Raw genomic sequence first — 16,287 nt, 5'->3', positions numbered from 1 at the left:
GTTAGGTTCATTTATCTTTTTGTTTTTAATTTTTTATTCCGATCTTAAGTGCCAAAATCCTCAAACATTTCCATATATGTATATATATATATATATAATATATATATATCAGAATGCAAAAAGAGGAACATAAATGAAATTGAATCTCCATAGTTTACTTTAAAAAAAAGCATATGATAAATTCCATACATTATTTTCAAAACTGTCTAGTTTATCTGTTCCTCCTTCTGAACTAAAGTTCTCTGCATTTTGAAAAACAAGCCTCTTTTTAAACAAGTTTTGGATATTTTTTGTTTCTTACATCACCATAGTATCCCATGTATCTTCCCTTGCCCCTCCCCCCCCCAAAAAACCCCATCTCATATGACAGTATTTTTGGAGAGAAAAAAAAATTTGAAAAAGTCTGAAAAATATGCAATGTATAATGCCTATGGACTATGAAAGGGTGGGTGAGGCTGTCTTCTCGTGTCTCTTCATTCAAATCCCTCTTTTTCTTTGTAATTTTGTTACATTTACTTTTGATTTTTTGGTGTGTCATTGTTCTTTCCATTTACATTGTTGTAGTTACTGTGTGTATTGTTGTCTTGGCCCTGCTTGGCTCTGCATTGGTTCATATAGATCTTTCCAGGCTTCTCTGTGTTTCTTATACACATCCTTTCTTACGGCACATTAGTATTCCGATACATTTATGTACCTCAGTTCAGCCATTCCATAACTGATAGGCATCTACTTTGTCTCCAATTCTTTGCTATCGCAAAAAGTACTGCTATAAATGTTTTGGAGTGTATAGGGGCTTGTTATTGATGGCTTCCTTGGGGTATAAGCCCAGTAGTGAAGTCTCTTGGTCGAAGGGAATGAACATTTCAATCACTTAATTTGTTTAATTCCAAATGGCTCTCCAAAATGATTCTACCATTTCACAGCTCCACCAAAAACGTATTAGTGTGCCTGTCTTCCTCAAACCCCTCCAACACTGACTGTTGCCATTTCTTGTCATATTTGCCAATTCGGAGTGGGTGTGAGGTGAAACCTCAGAGTCGTTCTGATTTGCATTTCTGTTATTAGTGGTGAGCATTATGTTGTGAATATTTTGCAGTTCTTCTTTTGAGAATTGTTCATATCCTTTTATTCATTTATCTATTGAGGAATAATTAGTCTCATATATTTATTAATTGTTTCTATATCTTGGACGGTAAACCCTTATCAGAGAAATTTCATACAAAGATCTTTTTTCCCATTTGGCCACTCTGCTTCTTATACTAGAGGCATTAATGTTGTCTGTGCAGATGTTTTTCAGTTTCAAGTGCCGTCTTCTGCTGCAAACACAGTGTTCTGTCCCTTCGCTTGCTTTACCGTACTGGGCCTTTACGGCGTCCTGTTCCCACTGACTCTCTTCCCCCTCACTCCTGATCCCTCTACTCGTTTGATCCGTCTTTCCCTCTAGGGTTTGGTTTATTAGTTCCTTTTTCTCTTTTATCTGGTCATGTGTTTCTTCCGCTTCTTTTTTCCTCTCAGTCATGTAGATTACCCTTTCCTTTCTTCACCTTCAGCTTTTCCTTTTCATTAGTTTTAAAAATTGAATTTTCCTATGCCCCTTTCCAAAAAAGATTCCTCTCACTCTCTTCTTTATCCATCTTCTTTTTCTATTTGCTCTAGGCCCTCACTCTCTGATTTGTGACCCCAATAATTATCTGGTCTCTTTTCTCTGCATCCTTCATTTGATCAGAGCTCCCAAGGTTCATTCTAGGCCGTGCCCCAGGCACTTCCGCTGCCATGTAAGACTTGTCCCATGAATTCCCCTTCTCCATGGAGCTTCTCTTCCAGAATTGACACTTCCAGTGCCAATTGCAGGTATCAGAGAGGACGTTGCTCCATGGCAGAGTCTCTCCTCTACTACATCTCTGATTATGCAGCTCCACTAGTGATCTATTTATTCTCTCTTGTTGAGCCTTTTTTCAACATTTACTGGAAATCTCCCCATGTCCATAGGAACATTCATCAATGGGATTCCTTCCCATCTACAAAGTGAGGCCTCCTTTCTCTCTCTTCCCTTCCCCTATAGGTAGGTGTGCTGAGTGAGCTCAGAGTCAGTGAGCATCAGTTCATGGGTTTGGGGAGATTTTTTAAACTTTCTTTTGGATTCTCCATGTCCTGGAATCTAGGACCTAGACCATGGAGATAGCTGAAGTTGTTTTATCTTTGGTGCATAATTTCTGTTTCAGAGAGAGACTTGAGAGGTTGTGGGGATCAGAGAAAATGTCTAGGCTGCCATCTTGTGACCCAGAGGTTCTCTTTGGCCCACTTTTTATGGCATCACTATAACCAGTCCTCACTTTAATCCCATTAAAAGCTGAGATAAGAAAAAAAAAATTTGTTAAAAATAAATGTAGTTAAGCAAAATGAAAACACACTGTGTTCATGTCCAAAAATGTCTCTTTCTGCACTCTGAGTCATCACTTTCTTCTCAGGAGTTGGGTAACATGCTTCATCATAGGTCTTTAGAGACCAGAGTTCTTATTTTTAAGTCTTTCAGAGTTGCTTTTCTTTACAATGTTGTCATTGTATATATTCTTCTCTTGGTTCCACTCACTTCACTCTGCATCCATTCATTCTCCAGGATTGTCTGAAATAATCTCTTTCATCATTTCTTATTACATTAATATGCTGCAGTTTAGCTATTCCTCAATTGATAGGCACCCCTTTAGAGTCCAATTTTTTGCTTTCCCTCCCCCTTTTTTAACTCCCTTTTCAGGATCAGGAAGTTTATTTTGCTTTGGTGAGCCCTTCCTTCCCCAATATTATCACCCTTTTAACCACCTCCTTAATTCACACTTATTTCCCTGTTGAACTGAATATATTTTTACCCCAGATTGATTGTTTGCAAGTGTGTGTGTTCAACCATTTTTTGACTGATTCATATAGGAGCGACGTCCATGTTATGCCCACCTCCCATCTCTTCCTTCATGTTTGAATATACTCGTGCACCCTCTTTGAGGGGGTGATTGGAAGTAGCAAGCTCCACTTCCTGCTGGACTAGTATATTTCTTGCCCGTCCCTTTCGCCTCAAAACCCTTGGCACAGAACCAACCTCCCCCTAGGTCCACTAAAAATCAAAACCAGCCAACCAGCCAACCAATTCCCTTAGTACCCTTTGAAGATATTGAGGTTCTGAAGGGACATTTGCTTTTCTTCCGCCATTAAAATATCAACAACACATCATCATATAGCCCCTTTCAGTTGCTTAAATAAATTAACCTTTCTTGATTTCTCTTGAGTCTTGTGTTTCAAAGTTCCTATTTTTCAAAAGTTAGAAGTGATCTATTCCATCCTTTGGGCGTATTGTATCCCAAGATCTTTTCTTGTTTATAGAAGAAGCTGCCTGGGCTAGTGTAATCCTGACTATGCTTCCTTTGTATTTTAGGATGCTTGCAGTATTTTTCCTTTGATGTAGGAGCTCTGAATTTTGGCTATGGCATTCCTGGGACTTTTCGTTTTGGGGATTCTTTCGGGAGGTGATAATGAATTTCTTTCTATCTTTACTTTTCTCTCTGGTCTTAATGTATCTGAGCAGTTTTCATTTATGATTTCAAGTACAATGTACAGGCTTTTAAAAAATAATGAATTTCAGGGAGTCTAATCATTCTTAAATTATCTCTCTTTGACCTGTTTTCCAGGTTGGTTGTTTTTGATATATAGCTTATATTTTCTTCTATTCTTTCCATTTTTAAAAATTTTGTTCTCATATCTCTTGCTATCTTTTAGAGTCATATCTATTTCTTCTAATTTTCAGGCAGTCCTTTACTTGGATAAATTTTAATAATTTTAAGATTAATTTTAATAATTTTTGTTTGAAGCTATGTCTTCTACTTTGATTTCTTGCCTTCAGGCTTTTTATGTCATTTTTTAAAAATCCCTTGCTTCATTTTTTTTCTGGATATTCATGTAGTCATTGTGGAAAATCCTTTTCTTTTTTTCTCAGAGTCTCTGCTTGCAGTTATCACACAGTTACACTTTCCTTCTAGGTGAGATTTTTTTGGGATCCCTAGATTTACAATAAAATTCTTTATTTTGGTTGGGGTCTTCTTTGGTTTGCTCATACCTCCAACTTTAGTCCCTGAATTGAGGCTTTGTGTCAGGCTTTGCCTCCTCCTTTTGGATGGAGATTGGTTGGCCTTGTTTGTTCCTCCCTGGATCACCTCAGTTCCTGTGATGGCCTCTATTTACCTTCCTGCTTTAGTCCCCATGGATCTTTGAGGTTCAAAGTTTTGGATCTTCAGGGACCTCCATAGTATCTCAGGACTGCGTCCTGGAGGCCTCAGAGCTCCCGTGCTTTGGGCTGTCCTTGTCTCAGCATGCCTGTGCCGCAGTGGTTGTTGCTGCTCTTGGGGGGCTTCTAAGGTCTCTGTTGTTGTCACTGAGTTGTTTCAGTCCCGTCTGACTCTCCATGACCCCATTTGGGAATTTCTTGGCAAAGATCCTGGGGCAGTTTGCCATTTCCTTCTCCAGCTCATTTTACAGAGGAGGAAACTGAGGCAAAGAGGGTGAAGTGCCTTGCCCAGGGTCACACAGCCAGTAAGTGTCTGAGATTCAGACTCTACCCATTGTGCCACCTTGCTGTCCTCTAAGGTCTTTAGGAGGTTTCTAGAGGGGTTCTCTCAAGTAGATTTCTGACCACCCAAGGATTTTCTAGGGAGCCTTCCATTCTATATTGCCTCCTGACAGAGATCCCAGCATGCTGTGGACTTTGGCTGTTTTTGTTGTTCAGTTCCACCATAGAATATTTCACTTACTATTATTTTCCATTGAGTTTTTTGATTATTATTCAATCTGCTGAGAATTAACAGGTTTTTGCTGGAGGAGGTTTGGGAGAAGTATTATTCAGATATATATTTTAGTTGCATGTTCACCAAAATTTTTTAAAATTACATATTGCCAAGATAAAGCCCACTTTGAATATGAGTTTAAGTATTTTTTGTTTTCCTCTTTTGTTTCATAGACGAAGGGAGAATCTTTCTCAGGAGGATCTAAGAAATCAACTCCAAAATACAGTTCATGAACTTGAAACTGCCAAACGCCTTCAGGAAGAGGTGCTGCGGGAGAACAGTAGTCAGACGGAGCAGCTCAGAAAGGTGATGCTCAGTCATGAAGGAGTGCTCCAGGAAATCCGGGCCATTCTGGCGGACTATGAAGAGACCACAGGCAAGAGAATCTATGAGCACGAGACCATCTCTGCTGTCCACATCCGCAACCTGGGCACAGCTATCAGTAAACTTCTGAGAGAGCTAGACACGGAGGTGTCTTATCTTAAAGGGAGGATTTTTCCAGTAAGTGGTGAGAACATGATTTTGTTTTGTTTTGCTTTGTTTTGTTTTTTTTCACCAGCTAGTTTTAGATGCTTCTGTATGCAGTATATTAAGATTCATTGAAATAATGTCACTTCTGGGAGGGTTGTTTTTAGCTCATATTAATGATGGGGTAATGGCCCATCTCGCTGTGGCTTCGCTGGCTTCCTTCTAGGCTCGCCGCCCTCCCTGGGGTCCCTGACTGGCATTAACTTTGAGGGTGCAGAGGTGATCAGGAAGCCAGCAGGGCAGAATCCTAGGATTCTGCACGTGGTTTTCAGTTGGATTGAGAACTTGAGTATCACCTGATTGAAGTCTTGGGCGTGCTTCTCACTCATCCCAATCTTTTTAAAAAAAAAACAACACAAAACAGGTAGAAGATCAACTTGAATCACTGAAAACTGAATCACAGAACAAAATAGAACTGCTTCTTCAGCAGCATCAGGATAGGTAAGTCTAAGGCCACTGGGGGTAGGGGGTAGGGAGAGGGGGCAGTGGACAGTGGGCTGGGCCTGGAGTCAGGAAGACCTGAGTTCCAATCTGGCTGTGAAATATACTTTGTAGCTGTGTGACCCTACACAAATCACTTCACCTCTGTCTGTCTCAGTTTGCTTGTCTGTAAAATAGGGATAATTATAGCACCTACCTTTCAGGGTTGTTGTGAGGATTGAATGACTTAATATTTGTAAAGCACTTTACTAACCTTAAAGCGCTGATTACATGCTAGTTGTTTATCATCATCATGATTATCATCATCATCATTGTATTAAAATCTCCACGTTTCTAGAAAAATTAGCAAAAAAAAAAAAACCCACAACAAAACCTCAACAAAATCTAAGCTGTTGAGTCAGTCAGCCAGTAAGCCTTTACTAAGCGCTTACTATGGGTTGGGTCTGTATGTACTGAGGGTACAAAGACAAAAGACAGTCTCTGCTTTCATGAGACTGATCTCAGGGAAAACCAGATGTATGCATGCAAGTGAGGACAAAAACATGTCCTCAGTCAAACCAGTGAAAGTAACTTCCATTGGGAGGGTGTGTGTCTGTGTATGTGGGGAACAGCAGAAGGTGAGGGCTACCAGGAGGGAGCCATTGAGCTGAGCTTTGAAGGAAGCTAAGGATTCCATGAGGCAGAAGGGAGGAAAGAGGGCATGCCAGGTGTGGGAGACAGCCTGGGCAAAGGCTCAGAAAGAGGAGATGAAGGGTTATGTATGCAGCATGATAAGGAGGCCAATTTGGTGCAAGATAGGTTATGTAGGGTATAATCACTCTGGAAAGGTAGGCTGGCTTTAAATGAAGGGCTTTAATGTGAAGGGCTTTAAATGCCAAAGAAAAGATTTGTGTTTTATCCTGCAGGCAGTAGGGAGCCACAGGGAGTGACATGGTCAGAACTGTGCTCTAGCAATACCAATTGGACCCCTCGTGGAGGAGCCTGGAGAGGGCAGGGGCTTGGCTGGGGACCTGACTGGGTGATGGACAGTGAGTCTATCATTTCTAATAAGCCAAGTGGTGCTTTAGGGCCAGAAGGGGATTGGAGCTCTCCCAGCGTGAGCTGCTCCAAAGGTGGAATGTGGGAGGGTCTGGAAGCCGGGGCGGGGGTGATGACTTGTCAGGTATTTTTTTAGTGGGGATTTCTTTCATGAATGGTCCCTTCCAGCTCTATAATTTATAACATTTACAAGTTAAATTTGATCTATTTTTGGAACAGTTTATGATTAGGTGAAATTCTCTACATCCCAACTCTGATCATTTCTCTCTCTTTATAGGATTGAGCAATTAATGAATGAACACGAACTTGAAGTAACGGGACTGAGTGAGAAAGCTAGCAGTGCCCGGAGCCAAGCAAATAGCATCCAGAGCCAACTGGAAATCATTCAGTATGTGTCCTAATTGCGTGATCTCAGGATGCAGTTATCTCCTTTCTTGAGATTTCCATTCATGTTTGACTCACCCTTTCTTAAGGGTCCAACAATGCCATAACATTTTTTTACTTTTTAAAAACAGAAAATAAACTTTTATAGCTAGATATAATTACATAGGTGGTTTTTTGTTCTGATCAGATTCTTATTAGCTAAGTTCTTGAACCTCTTTAAATAAAAAAGTATAAGGAAAATTTATATTCCAAGCTATAGAATAAAAATCAAGACATGTATTATATTGTTTATAAATATTAATAAATATTATATTATTATAAATATTTATATTTATTTATTATAAATTATTTATAATTTGAACTAAAATTCTTAGCAATCATCTTGGGACTAATTATGTCAGGCTAAGAGGTCTAGTTTTTAATGACAGTCATTAAATGACCCTTAATATGACCTTAAATATGACCCTTAAGGTGTCATATTTGTTATTCTTAGGTGGTGGTTTGCTTTTTATTTTTCTAAACCCTTCTTAGAGAACAAGCAAGGAATCAAAATTCAATGTATATGCGTCAGCTCAGTGAACTGGAATCTACTGTTTCTCAGCTCCGTTCTGAATTAAGAGAAGCCAAAAGGATGTATGAAGACAAGGTGAGTTTAGATTTTGTCTTTATACTTGCAGAAATGGTGTCATATGAATTCAAGCCTTCGTATTCTAATAGCAAGGTCACTCTTTTGTGCAGTAAGATTGTAATTCAAAATTAAAAGCACTTCTAAACTGGGTTTAGGAGATGCATTTTGTTCTATTTACCCACCATTTAGAAATCACAGATACCAAGTTTTTTATTGAACTTCCTGTTCAAGGTAACTTACCACTTAGTACAGATGAAGATGATTTTCTAGTTTTACATTTTTAAAGGAAGCCTCTTAAATGGGAAATGAAGGAAAGCTTGGCAGGAAGTTCTTTATGGTAGGTGCCATCCCCCCAGCTCAGCACATCTTTGACCTGCTTTCTTTCTCTCTACACCAGCTATTAGTCTGTGCCTTAGTGTTATTTTTAATGCATCACAACTCTTCTGAACCTCCCTATCCTGTATAATTATTGCAATTCTTTTCCTTTTTTCCTTTTTAAAGAAAGTAATGAGTTCATGAGATTGCTTATTTTTTTTAAGTGTCCATGTGTTATCAAAAATCCTCCACAAATGATCCGCTCAATGTACAGGAGGCCTTCCTCTGGTTTTTCTAGTCATTTAGACCAAAATTTTCTATTAGTAAAAGATAAATAGAAGTAAAGTCAATAATAAGTATTAAATAATAAATAAAAGATAATTAAAAGTAAAGGTTAAGTATACTACCAAAACCATTGTATAATGCATTCCAAAGCCAAGTATGAGCCATTCAAAGATTTTTCATCTATTTTTTAAAAATTCTTTATACAAGAGCTTCCATTCATTAGTGTACTTGGTTAGGAGTTGGCTTAATTAGAAGTCAGGCTTCTAGCAAGCTTAGTCATTTGGAACTGTGCAGAAACGGTAGAAGTGATGGGGGATGGGGGGAGGGAGGAGAGAGACAGGGAGAAGCTTGAGTCAGTGGACTAGGCCATGTATTTACTCCCTAGGAGAACTCTCAGCAGGGTACTCAGAGCTTACGGACTAATAGTTTACACATAATTCCAATAACTTTGGTGACGTGATTTCTTTGACCCCAGCAAATTGAAGAGCATTATAAAAGCCTGACCACAGGGGTCGGGGTGGGGAGGCTAAATAAACTACCCATTTTAGCAGAGCTAATGTACTTAATAGTGCCCCTGAATCATTCAGGAAAGGCTAAATTCAATTCAGTATACTATATTTAAGAAAGCAGAGAAATGTGAAACATTTCATATAACGATTTAAATGAAGAAATAGTTCAGTACTTGAAGGAGTGTTAATGATCCAAGAAGTTCACTTAGGTGGGGAGCCCATAAATGAGCATGACTGTGACATAAATTAAACTTACATTTTTTCACAGTACATTTGCATAAATTAATAATTTGTCCTCATCAAAACTCCATGATATAAGTCGATAAAACTCTCGTATGCACCATTAATGACGTTCCTATTATTCACATAAAGTGCTTCATGCGTTCTACCTATAAAGTATTAGCAGCCACCTGAAGCCATTTGCAAAGTCTCTGTAGATATTCAACAAATCCCAATACTTGAAGTGTTCACTTCTCACAACTTTTAGCTGCTGTTCTTTTCCCTGGGAATATAAGTGACTTTTAAAAATTCTTTATGCAACAGCTTCCATTCATTACATTCCAATCCATTTTCAAACACATAAAAAGCCCTGGGCCTTGCAAGAAACAGATGGTTCATGTAGCACCTTGCAATGAGTGTTTTTCTGATGGCCCAAACCCCTTAGATAAAAATACTCAATATTCAGACAACATTGCTGGTGTGGCAGGAGAGAAGCCCAACACTCTAGGCTGGACCCAAGCAGTGTCTGAGTATCTGCAGATGTTTGGAAAAATGAGTGAATATTGGCAAAATGAGTGAATGAATGACTGCACTTTTCTCTCGTCATCTGAAGAGTCTGGCATCATGTAGACACAATGAAGATCAAACTCATATTCTTTCTGGTTTTGATGTGGTTCCACTGATCACCAATAACTCAGAATATTAAATAGTGAATAGATTCCATTTAATATTAACTTAGGAATAGGAATATTTTATGTTTTATCTTAATAAATCCTAATTTAGGTCACTAGTCTCTACAAATTTAGTAACTATTAATATACATAAGCATTAGGTAGCTTTCTAGTTAAAGTATTTTAATTATCTGATTGGCATCAGATTTATGTGAAGAGGGTAATAAACTCTGATCAGAAAGAATTTTTATTTAGACTAAAATTCTTAAATTATGTAAGTGGGGAAATCTGTTTGAAATTTAACTTTTTGGTATCAAGCAATCTTGTACTGGACCTGGAGTCAGGAAGACCTGAGTTCAAATTCAGTCTCAGACATTTCCTGGTGACCCTGGGCAAGTCACTTAAGCTCTGTGTGCCTCAATTTCATCGACTGTAAAATGGGGATAATAGCACCTACTTTCCAGGGTTGCTGTGAAGATCAAATGGGGTATTTGTTAAGTACTTAGCTTAGTGCCTGGCACCTAGTAGGTACTTAATAAATGCCCTTCCAAGCCAAATATTTCCTTGTCTAACATAGGCCTCCTTAATTTTCATTTGGCATAACTCTGTCAGGGTGGGCCGAGCCCTCAGAAGAATGGACCTTAGGAAGAGAGGGGTGACTCAGCTGTTTTATGTTGGTCAGAAAGTAAATTGTATATGAAACAACATTTTAGATGTAGCTTATCATTTATAAAAAAAGAAGTCTTACTGTAATGCTTTTCCCATTCTTTTCTTTCTATTTTAGGAGAACCTCCAGATCCCCTTTGCGAATTTGGACCAGTAGAAGCTGTCACTATTGGCTCTCTAGTTTTGGCTTTACTCTTAACTTTCGCTTTTTGAAAACCAAAATAAATCATGGTCTTGATCCTTAGTCTATTTTTTCTACTGCATTTGGTGCTTACAAAGTGAAAATTTGGTAGCAGTGGCTAGAGCTGTGGCCAGCACAGGAAGACATCATGCAGCATCCCTTCCTGCTCTGGGCCTGGGTGTTTTTTTTATTCCCAGAAAACTTAAAAGTAAAAAAGATAACACAATTTGGTATGATTGGCCATGTCCTTTTGAGATTACTGTAGGATTATTATAAGGTCCCAGACTCATTTACCCAGTGATCCAAACTAAAACACATGCACACACACAGACACAGACACAGACACAGACACACACACACACACACACACACCAAAAAACCATCTAGATGGTGAAAGGGAAAACCAGTGCTGCTATTTAAAAATAAAGGAAAAAAAACCCTTTGAGTGGTCTTAGCTATGAACGTCTGTTCTGAACATTACAAAAGGCTTTTCTTTACAGTGTTTTGACAGCTGTCAGTATCAGCTCAGCTGCTATTTCAGTGGTTTTCCCTTTCACTCTCCATTAATTACTTTTTTTTAATTAAGTCAGAAAAAAATTGTAATTACCACCAAAAAAAGTGAAAGGTAAAAGCAAAGCTATAGCAATTGGGTCCAGTTTTGACAACTACAAAACAGATGTTCCCACAGGGGTCTGGAGGAACTTCTCACCCCTCACTATGCCTAGGCAGAAAGCTAAGACTAGGCTGTGTTCTTACTATGCTACATCTGTCCAGCAGGCATTGGTGACGCCGTGGTTACAGTCATCTAAAATGTATTTTTAAGTGAAAATGATCAGTAGAATATCCCGCCACAAGCCTGTAACACCAAATTCCAAAGCAGAAAGTAGGAGGATTCTTTGTCATAGTCAGATGGACATTTGGCTGAGGGCAATAATGATTTCTACTAGGTTAGTGGCAGATAAAGTTCATTTTATTAACTTTACTAACAGTAAATTAATAGCCATGGTTGGGAAGGACAGATAAAGGGAAAGAAACCTAGAAAAAAGCCAGCTTTGCCTCTTGTTTTTTGAACATACATCCCTCCCTTCAAACAAAACAAAAAACTCCCAAACCAGAGTGGTCTGAACAGATTGATGCCTTACTGTTACGATTACTAATCCAGCAAAAGATGGAGGTTTGCATAGCTGAATATTCCTACTTACTTTTTAAAAATATGCCTAAAATCATTAACTGTATATACGACAAGAATGCTAATGAGAACTGAGAGATTCCTATCTGTTGACAACATTAATCCATATTGATTTCCCAGAAGCCATTGAGCCACCGAGTTTGAATTGCTGTATTTATGCCCCGAGATAAGGAGCTGATTTGAGAAATGATTCCTTTCTGGCAGCTCTGAGAGCTGTAGCAGCTACATGGTCCAGCAAGACAAGCTGGTGAATTCTAAGATGAGGATTCAAATCCAGACTGACATCCACCAGTTTGTGGGACCCTAGGCGAGTCACTTGTCCTCTCTGAGCTCTGTTTTTTTGTCTCTAAAATGCAATCTATGGTATTTGTGCTTCCTAGCTCATATCACAAAGTTGAGTGGAAATTATTTTGTAAACCTTAAAGTCCAATATAGATGTGAGTTATTATCTGTGCCATTTATCTCTTCAATTAATCAGTAAACATTTACCAAGTGCTTGCTATGTGCCAGGCCCTGTGCTAAGTGCTGGGGATACAAAAAGAAGCAGAAGACGGCCCCTGCCCTCAAGGAGCTTACAGTTTAATGGAGGAGACAACATGCAAACATATATGTACAAAACAAGTTATATACAGGATAAATAGGAGATAATTAACAGAGGGAAGGCGAAGGAATTAAGAAGGTTGGGGAAAGCTTCCTGGAGGAGGTGAGATTTTAGTTAGGAATTAAAAGAAGCCTGGGAGGTCAGAAAGAAAAGCAGCTCTGCCTTTTCAAACAGCCTTCTTTACATGAGGATAAAAGCACAGAAAAATGAATGCATGGTTTAAACATGAGGCCCATGAATAATAAGGCTATGCCTTAGTAGTCTTGGAGTTATATAATAATGAATATAAAATTTACTGTATACATCAACATCAGCTTTTCACGGGGGACACAGCTTTAAAATGTTTTAACGTTTATTGTAAAGAATATTAGAATAAACATTTATAGTTGGTTTTGTAAGACTGACCTCCCAGATTTATGAAAAAAGTCCTAGGATTGGAAGGTAGAAGATTTGAATTCTGCTTCCATCATCTGCTTCTGCCTAACTTTGGGCAAATCAGTAACTGAACTTAGCTTTCAGAACTAACTTAGAGAGAGAGAAACCGCTGGGCTAATTAGGATTTAGAGATCGAGTCTGGCAGGTAACTAATTTCCTAGGTGGCAAATAAGTTGGTACTTAATGAGGGTGCGTTAATAAACTGTTCAACTCTTTGCTGGAAATGTCTTGACAAAAGGATAGCGTTAGACAACTCAGAAGTCCAAAACTACTCCCCTAGTTAGGTTCCTAGCAGATTGTGGTATGTGCTGGTGTTTCCCAGGTCAAATTATACTGTAGGGAAACAGTACCTACAAATTGTGTCTCAGATTCTCTATCCCAAACACATTTGCTTGTAGCAGCTCTTGTTGAGTGGAGGAGGAAGGAGTGAGGGTGAACAGATCACCAGGAGACAGGGGATGCTGGGGTGTGTGTGTGTGTGTTGGAAGTTAATAGGCTTTTGGTATTAAGGAGGTTTGATGGTTTAAAAACTTTTTAGAGGAATAAAAATTGACAACATGATATAGTGGTATATATATACAGAGCTAGCTTTGGAGTTGGGAGGACCGGAGTTCAAAACCTGCCTCTGACACATGACGGCTTGGTGGCCAGTACCCCTGAGAGATTTCTCAGACAAGCTAGATATTTTTGATGCAATATAGTCCTGACTCTGGAGTCAGAAGACTCAAGTTCAGATTTTGTTTCTGACATTTACACCTGTATGACCCTGGACAAGTCACCTAAACTCCTTGTGCCTCATGGAAACTGGACCAGATGGTCGCTGTGGTCACTTCCAGCCCGGGTCTGATTCTTTGTTTCAGCCGTGTAGCTTGTCTGCATTGATGGAGTAGCAGGGACTTCCTTACACAGATCTATCAAAAAATGAATAAATGAATAAATTAGACAGAACTGTGGACCAATAGGAATCTGCAGATTACCGTGGACCATTACTGTGGACCATTACCATGGACCAGTTGGGAAGTACTGATCTCCACAGCTATCAGAATGTAGTTTCTACTGCCCTTATCTCTTTCCTGACGAATTCTGTTTTTCTTTTAATGTTTGTCATTTCTGTCCTATTTCTTTTTTTGTTTCTTGTCTGCCTTGTTATTCCCTATGTTCATTTCTCCATCCCCTATTTCACTCGTCCTCCAGGATCTCCATGACTAATAGTAGGGAAATGAATGACCCATAGAGGCATCAAGAGTGACTGCCCCCAATTAGAGTGGAAGGCCACCGCAAAGAGCGCAGTTTGACTCTCCCTAAAACCTCTGGAAAGTAGCGTTATGTCAAGAAATTGGTGACAGTTTTCAAACTTAAACCATATTCCTGCTCTTATTTCCAATAATTCATGGTAAGCTGAAGATAATTCCTGAGGGCCCAGGCTCCTTTAAGACTTCTTCATGTATGACATTTCCAGGGAAGCCTATGGGATGCAGGCTGGGGAAAATCCAGTCCAGTTGTTCAGCTGATTTAAAGAATTGCTTGCACATCCCGTTAAAATTGGGAGGTAAGATTCACGCAGCAGTAAGATTTGCTCGGGTCCTCCTGACCTTTAGCCCTGGATATATGTACCACTATATCATGTTGTCAAGATTTAGATTTTCTATTAAAAATAAGTAACAATGGGAGCTAAAAGGATTAATGCAATTTCGGGAATTTCTAATGCCAACTTCACAGGGATGTGGTCAGGTTTTCCCAAGCACATAATTTCTTTTCTCACCATCGTGGGCTCAGGTTATTTCCTTAGGGCCATATAACTAGGCAGAATTTCCTTATTTAGGATGTGCACAAATGAATAAGTCACCTCACAGGCCGTTATCCTTTTGGAGTAATCTAATGCTGCACCCCTCGTCATTGGTGAAGTTTTGTTTAATGCTTCTATCCTAGTTAGGTGTGTGTATACACACACATTTATGCGTGTACATACGTATATATTCCATTCAGATAATTTAAGTTCAGTAATCTTTTGTTAAGTGCCCAGTGTGCAAAGGCTTTGGGCTAGTGGGGATTCAAATATGAAAGTCTCAGTCTTCTACAAGTTGGAGTGTCAGGCACATGGCCAGAACACATGGGCAGGCCCACAGCACTCCCCGTGCCAAATGTAATGGGGAAGTACTTAAAATAAAAATACAATAAAACATAGAGAACATCATATTTTATTTTGCAGATTTTTTTATTTTGCACTTTGCAGGGGTCTGAGATCCCAGGATATGATAGTCCAGTTAGTTGGGGGATAAGATATCAGCACAGAAGGGTCTAATTCACAATTGTGCATGGTCAGTTCAGGAGACAAGTAACAGAAGAAGGTGAAATGATGCCAATTTGTGGAGTGCCTGCGAAGTAAGTAGTAGTTATCCTCATTTTATAAATGAAGAAACTGAGGCTCAGAAAGGTGACGTGCTGTTTGGGATTTAAATCCAGGCATTGCTGACTCCAAGTCCACTATGTTCTGTTGCTCAAAGCCATTGGAGTAAATAAAATTGCCAAGGGAGAAGAGATGTGGCCTAAGGCTGGTTCATTGGGAAACACCTACATTAAGTGTAAGGGAAGAGGAACAATCAGTAGAAATGTGAAAAACTGCTGATGTCAAGGAGGCTGAAAAAAAAAAGACTCCTGCATTTGACAAAAGGTGCTCACTAGTGACACCAGAGACAGCAGAAAGTGTAAGGGGGGTGGGTTGGGAAGAATGAAATTGCTGTGAGAAAAAAGGAAGGGAACAAGGGACTACTCAGGTGAAGTTTCGGAATGTCCCTTCTCCCATTCATCAATTCTCCTTTTATAGGATCGTTTGTAAGACCGAAAGCTACTTTCTTGGTAGTCTTAAGATGATGTTTCTTATTTTCTCCTACGGTAAGAGGACCTAGGTCATCCAGTGGCAGAAGGGGAGTCTTTACGGTTTGGAACTTCTTTACCATTTCTTCTTTCTTGTCCTTCATTTGTCTGAGTTCAAATTCCCGTTAGAGAGAGCGTCACATTTTGAAGCTAAGCCAATTTGCAGCCCACACTCATCCTTCTGTACAAATAAGTGGCCCCTGTCTCTACTGGAGTTTGACGCCGCTGCTCTTTGGTCTGCTGGTGTATGTGAGTGGGAATGCAGCGTGTACCTAAGCGGATCTAATACGAGATATTTGAAGAGGGAAAGCATGCAGCCTGGGAGGTGGAAGGGGGCAGGTGAAGGGGTGGATCAAGGAAGTCTTCACGGAGGAGGTAGCACAGGAACCAAGCTTTGAAAGAAGGAAGGCAAGGATTCGGAAGGGCAGATTTGAGGAAGGACCTGTGCTTGTGGAATGTCTAACATGCATGGGGGGGCCAGATGGGGTGTCCAGTTCTGC

At 39.5% G+C, this 16,287-nt stretch overlaps 1 protein-coding gene across 19 annotated transcripts in view; it reads left to right on the top strand.

Moving 5' to 3' along the window:
* Positions 1 to 16,287, top strand: part of CCDC158 (coiled-coil domain containing 158) — a 115,993-nt gene that overhangs the window by 37,944 nt on the left and 61,762 nt on the right. For all 19 annotated transcript variants that reach the window (XR_003568470.1, XM_027854575.1, XM_027854566.1 and 16 more), the window contains 4 exons: positions 4,997 to 5,324; positions 5,716 to 5,792; positions 7,108 to 7,218; positions 7,746 to 7,860. Coding sequence is in view for 18 of the 19 variants with exons in the window: in XM_027854575.1 (XP_027710376.1) it covers positions 4,997 to 5,324; positions 5,716 to 5,792; positions 7,108 to 7,218; positions 7,746 to 7,860 (631 nt within the window). In the remaining variant the exon portion in view is untranslated. The remainder of the gene's footprint in view (positions 1 to 4,996; positions 5,325 to 5,715; positions 5,793 to 7,107; positions 7,219 to 7,745; positions 7,861 to 16,287) is intronic.

This window comes from Vombatus ursinus, unplaced genomic scaffold (genome assembly GCF_900497805.2).
Source record: "Vombatus ursinus unplaced genomic scaffold, bare-nosed wombat genome assembly UNPS02010461.1, whole genome shotgun sequence".
NCBI classification, from domain to species: Eukaryota; Metazoa; Chordata; class Mammalia; order Diprotodontia; family Vombatidae; genus Vombatus; species Vombatus ursinus.
Note: the sequence above shows the minus strand (reverse complement) of the source record. Positions and strands in the feature narration are given on the sequence as shown.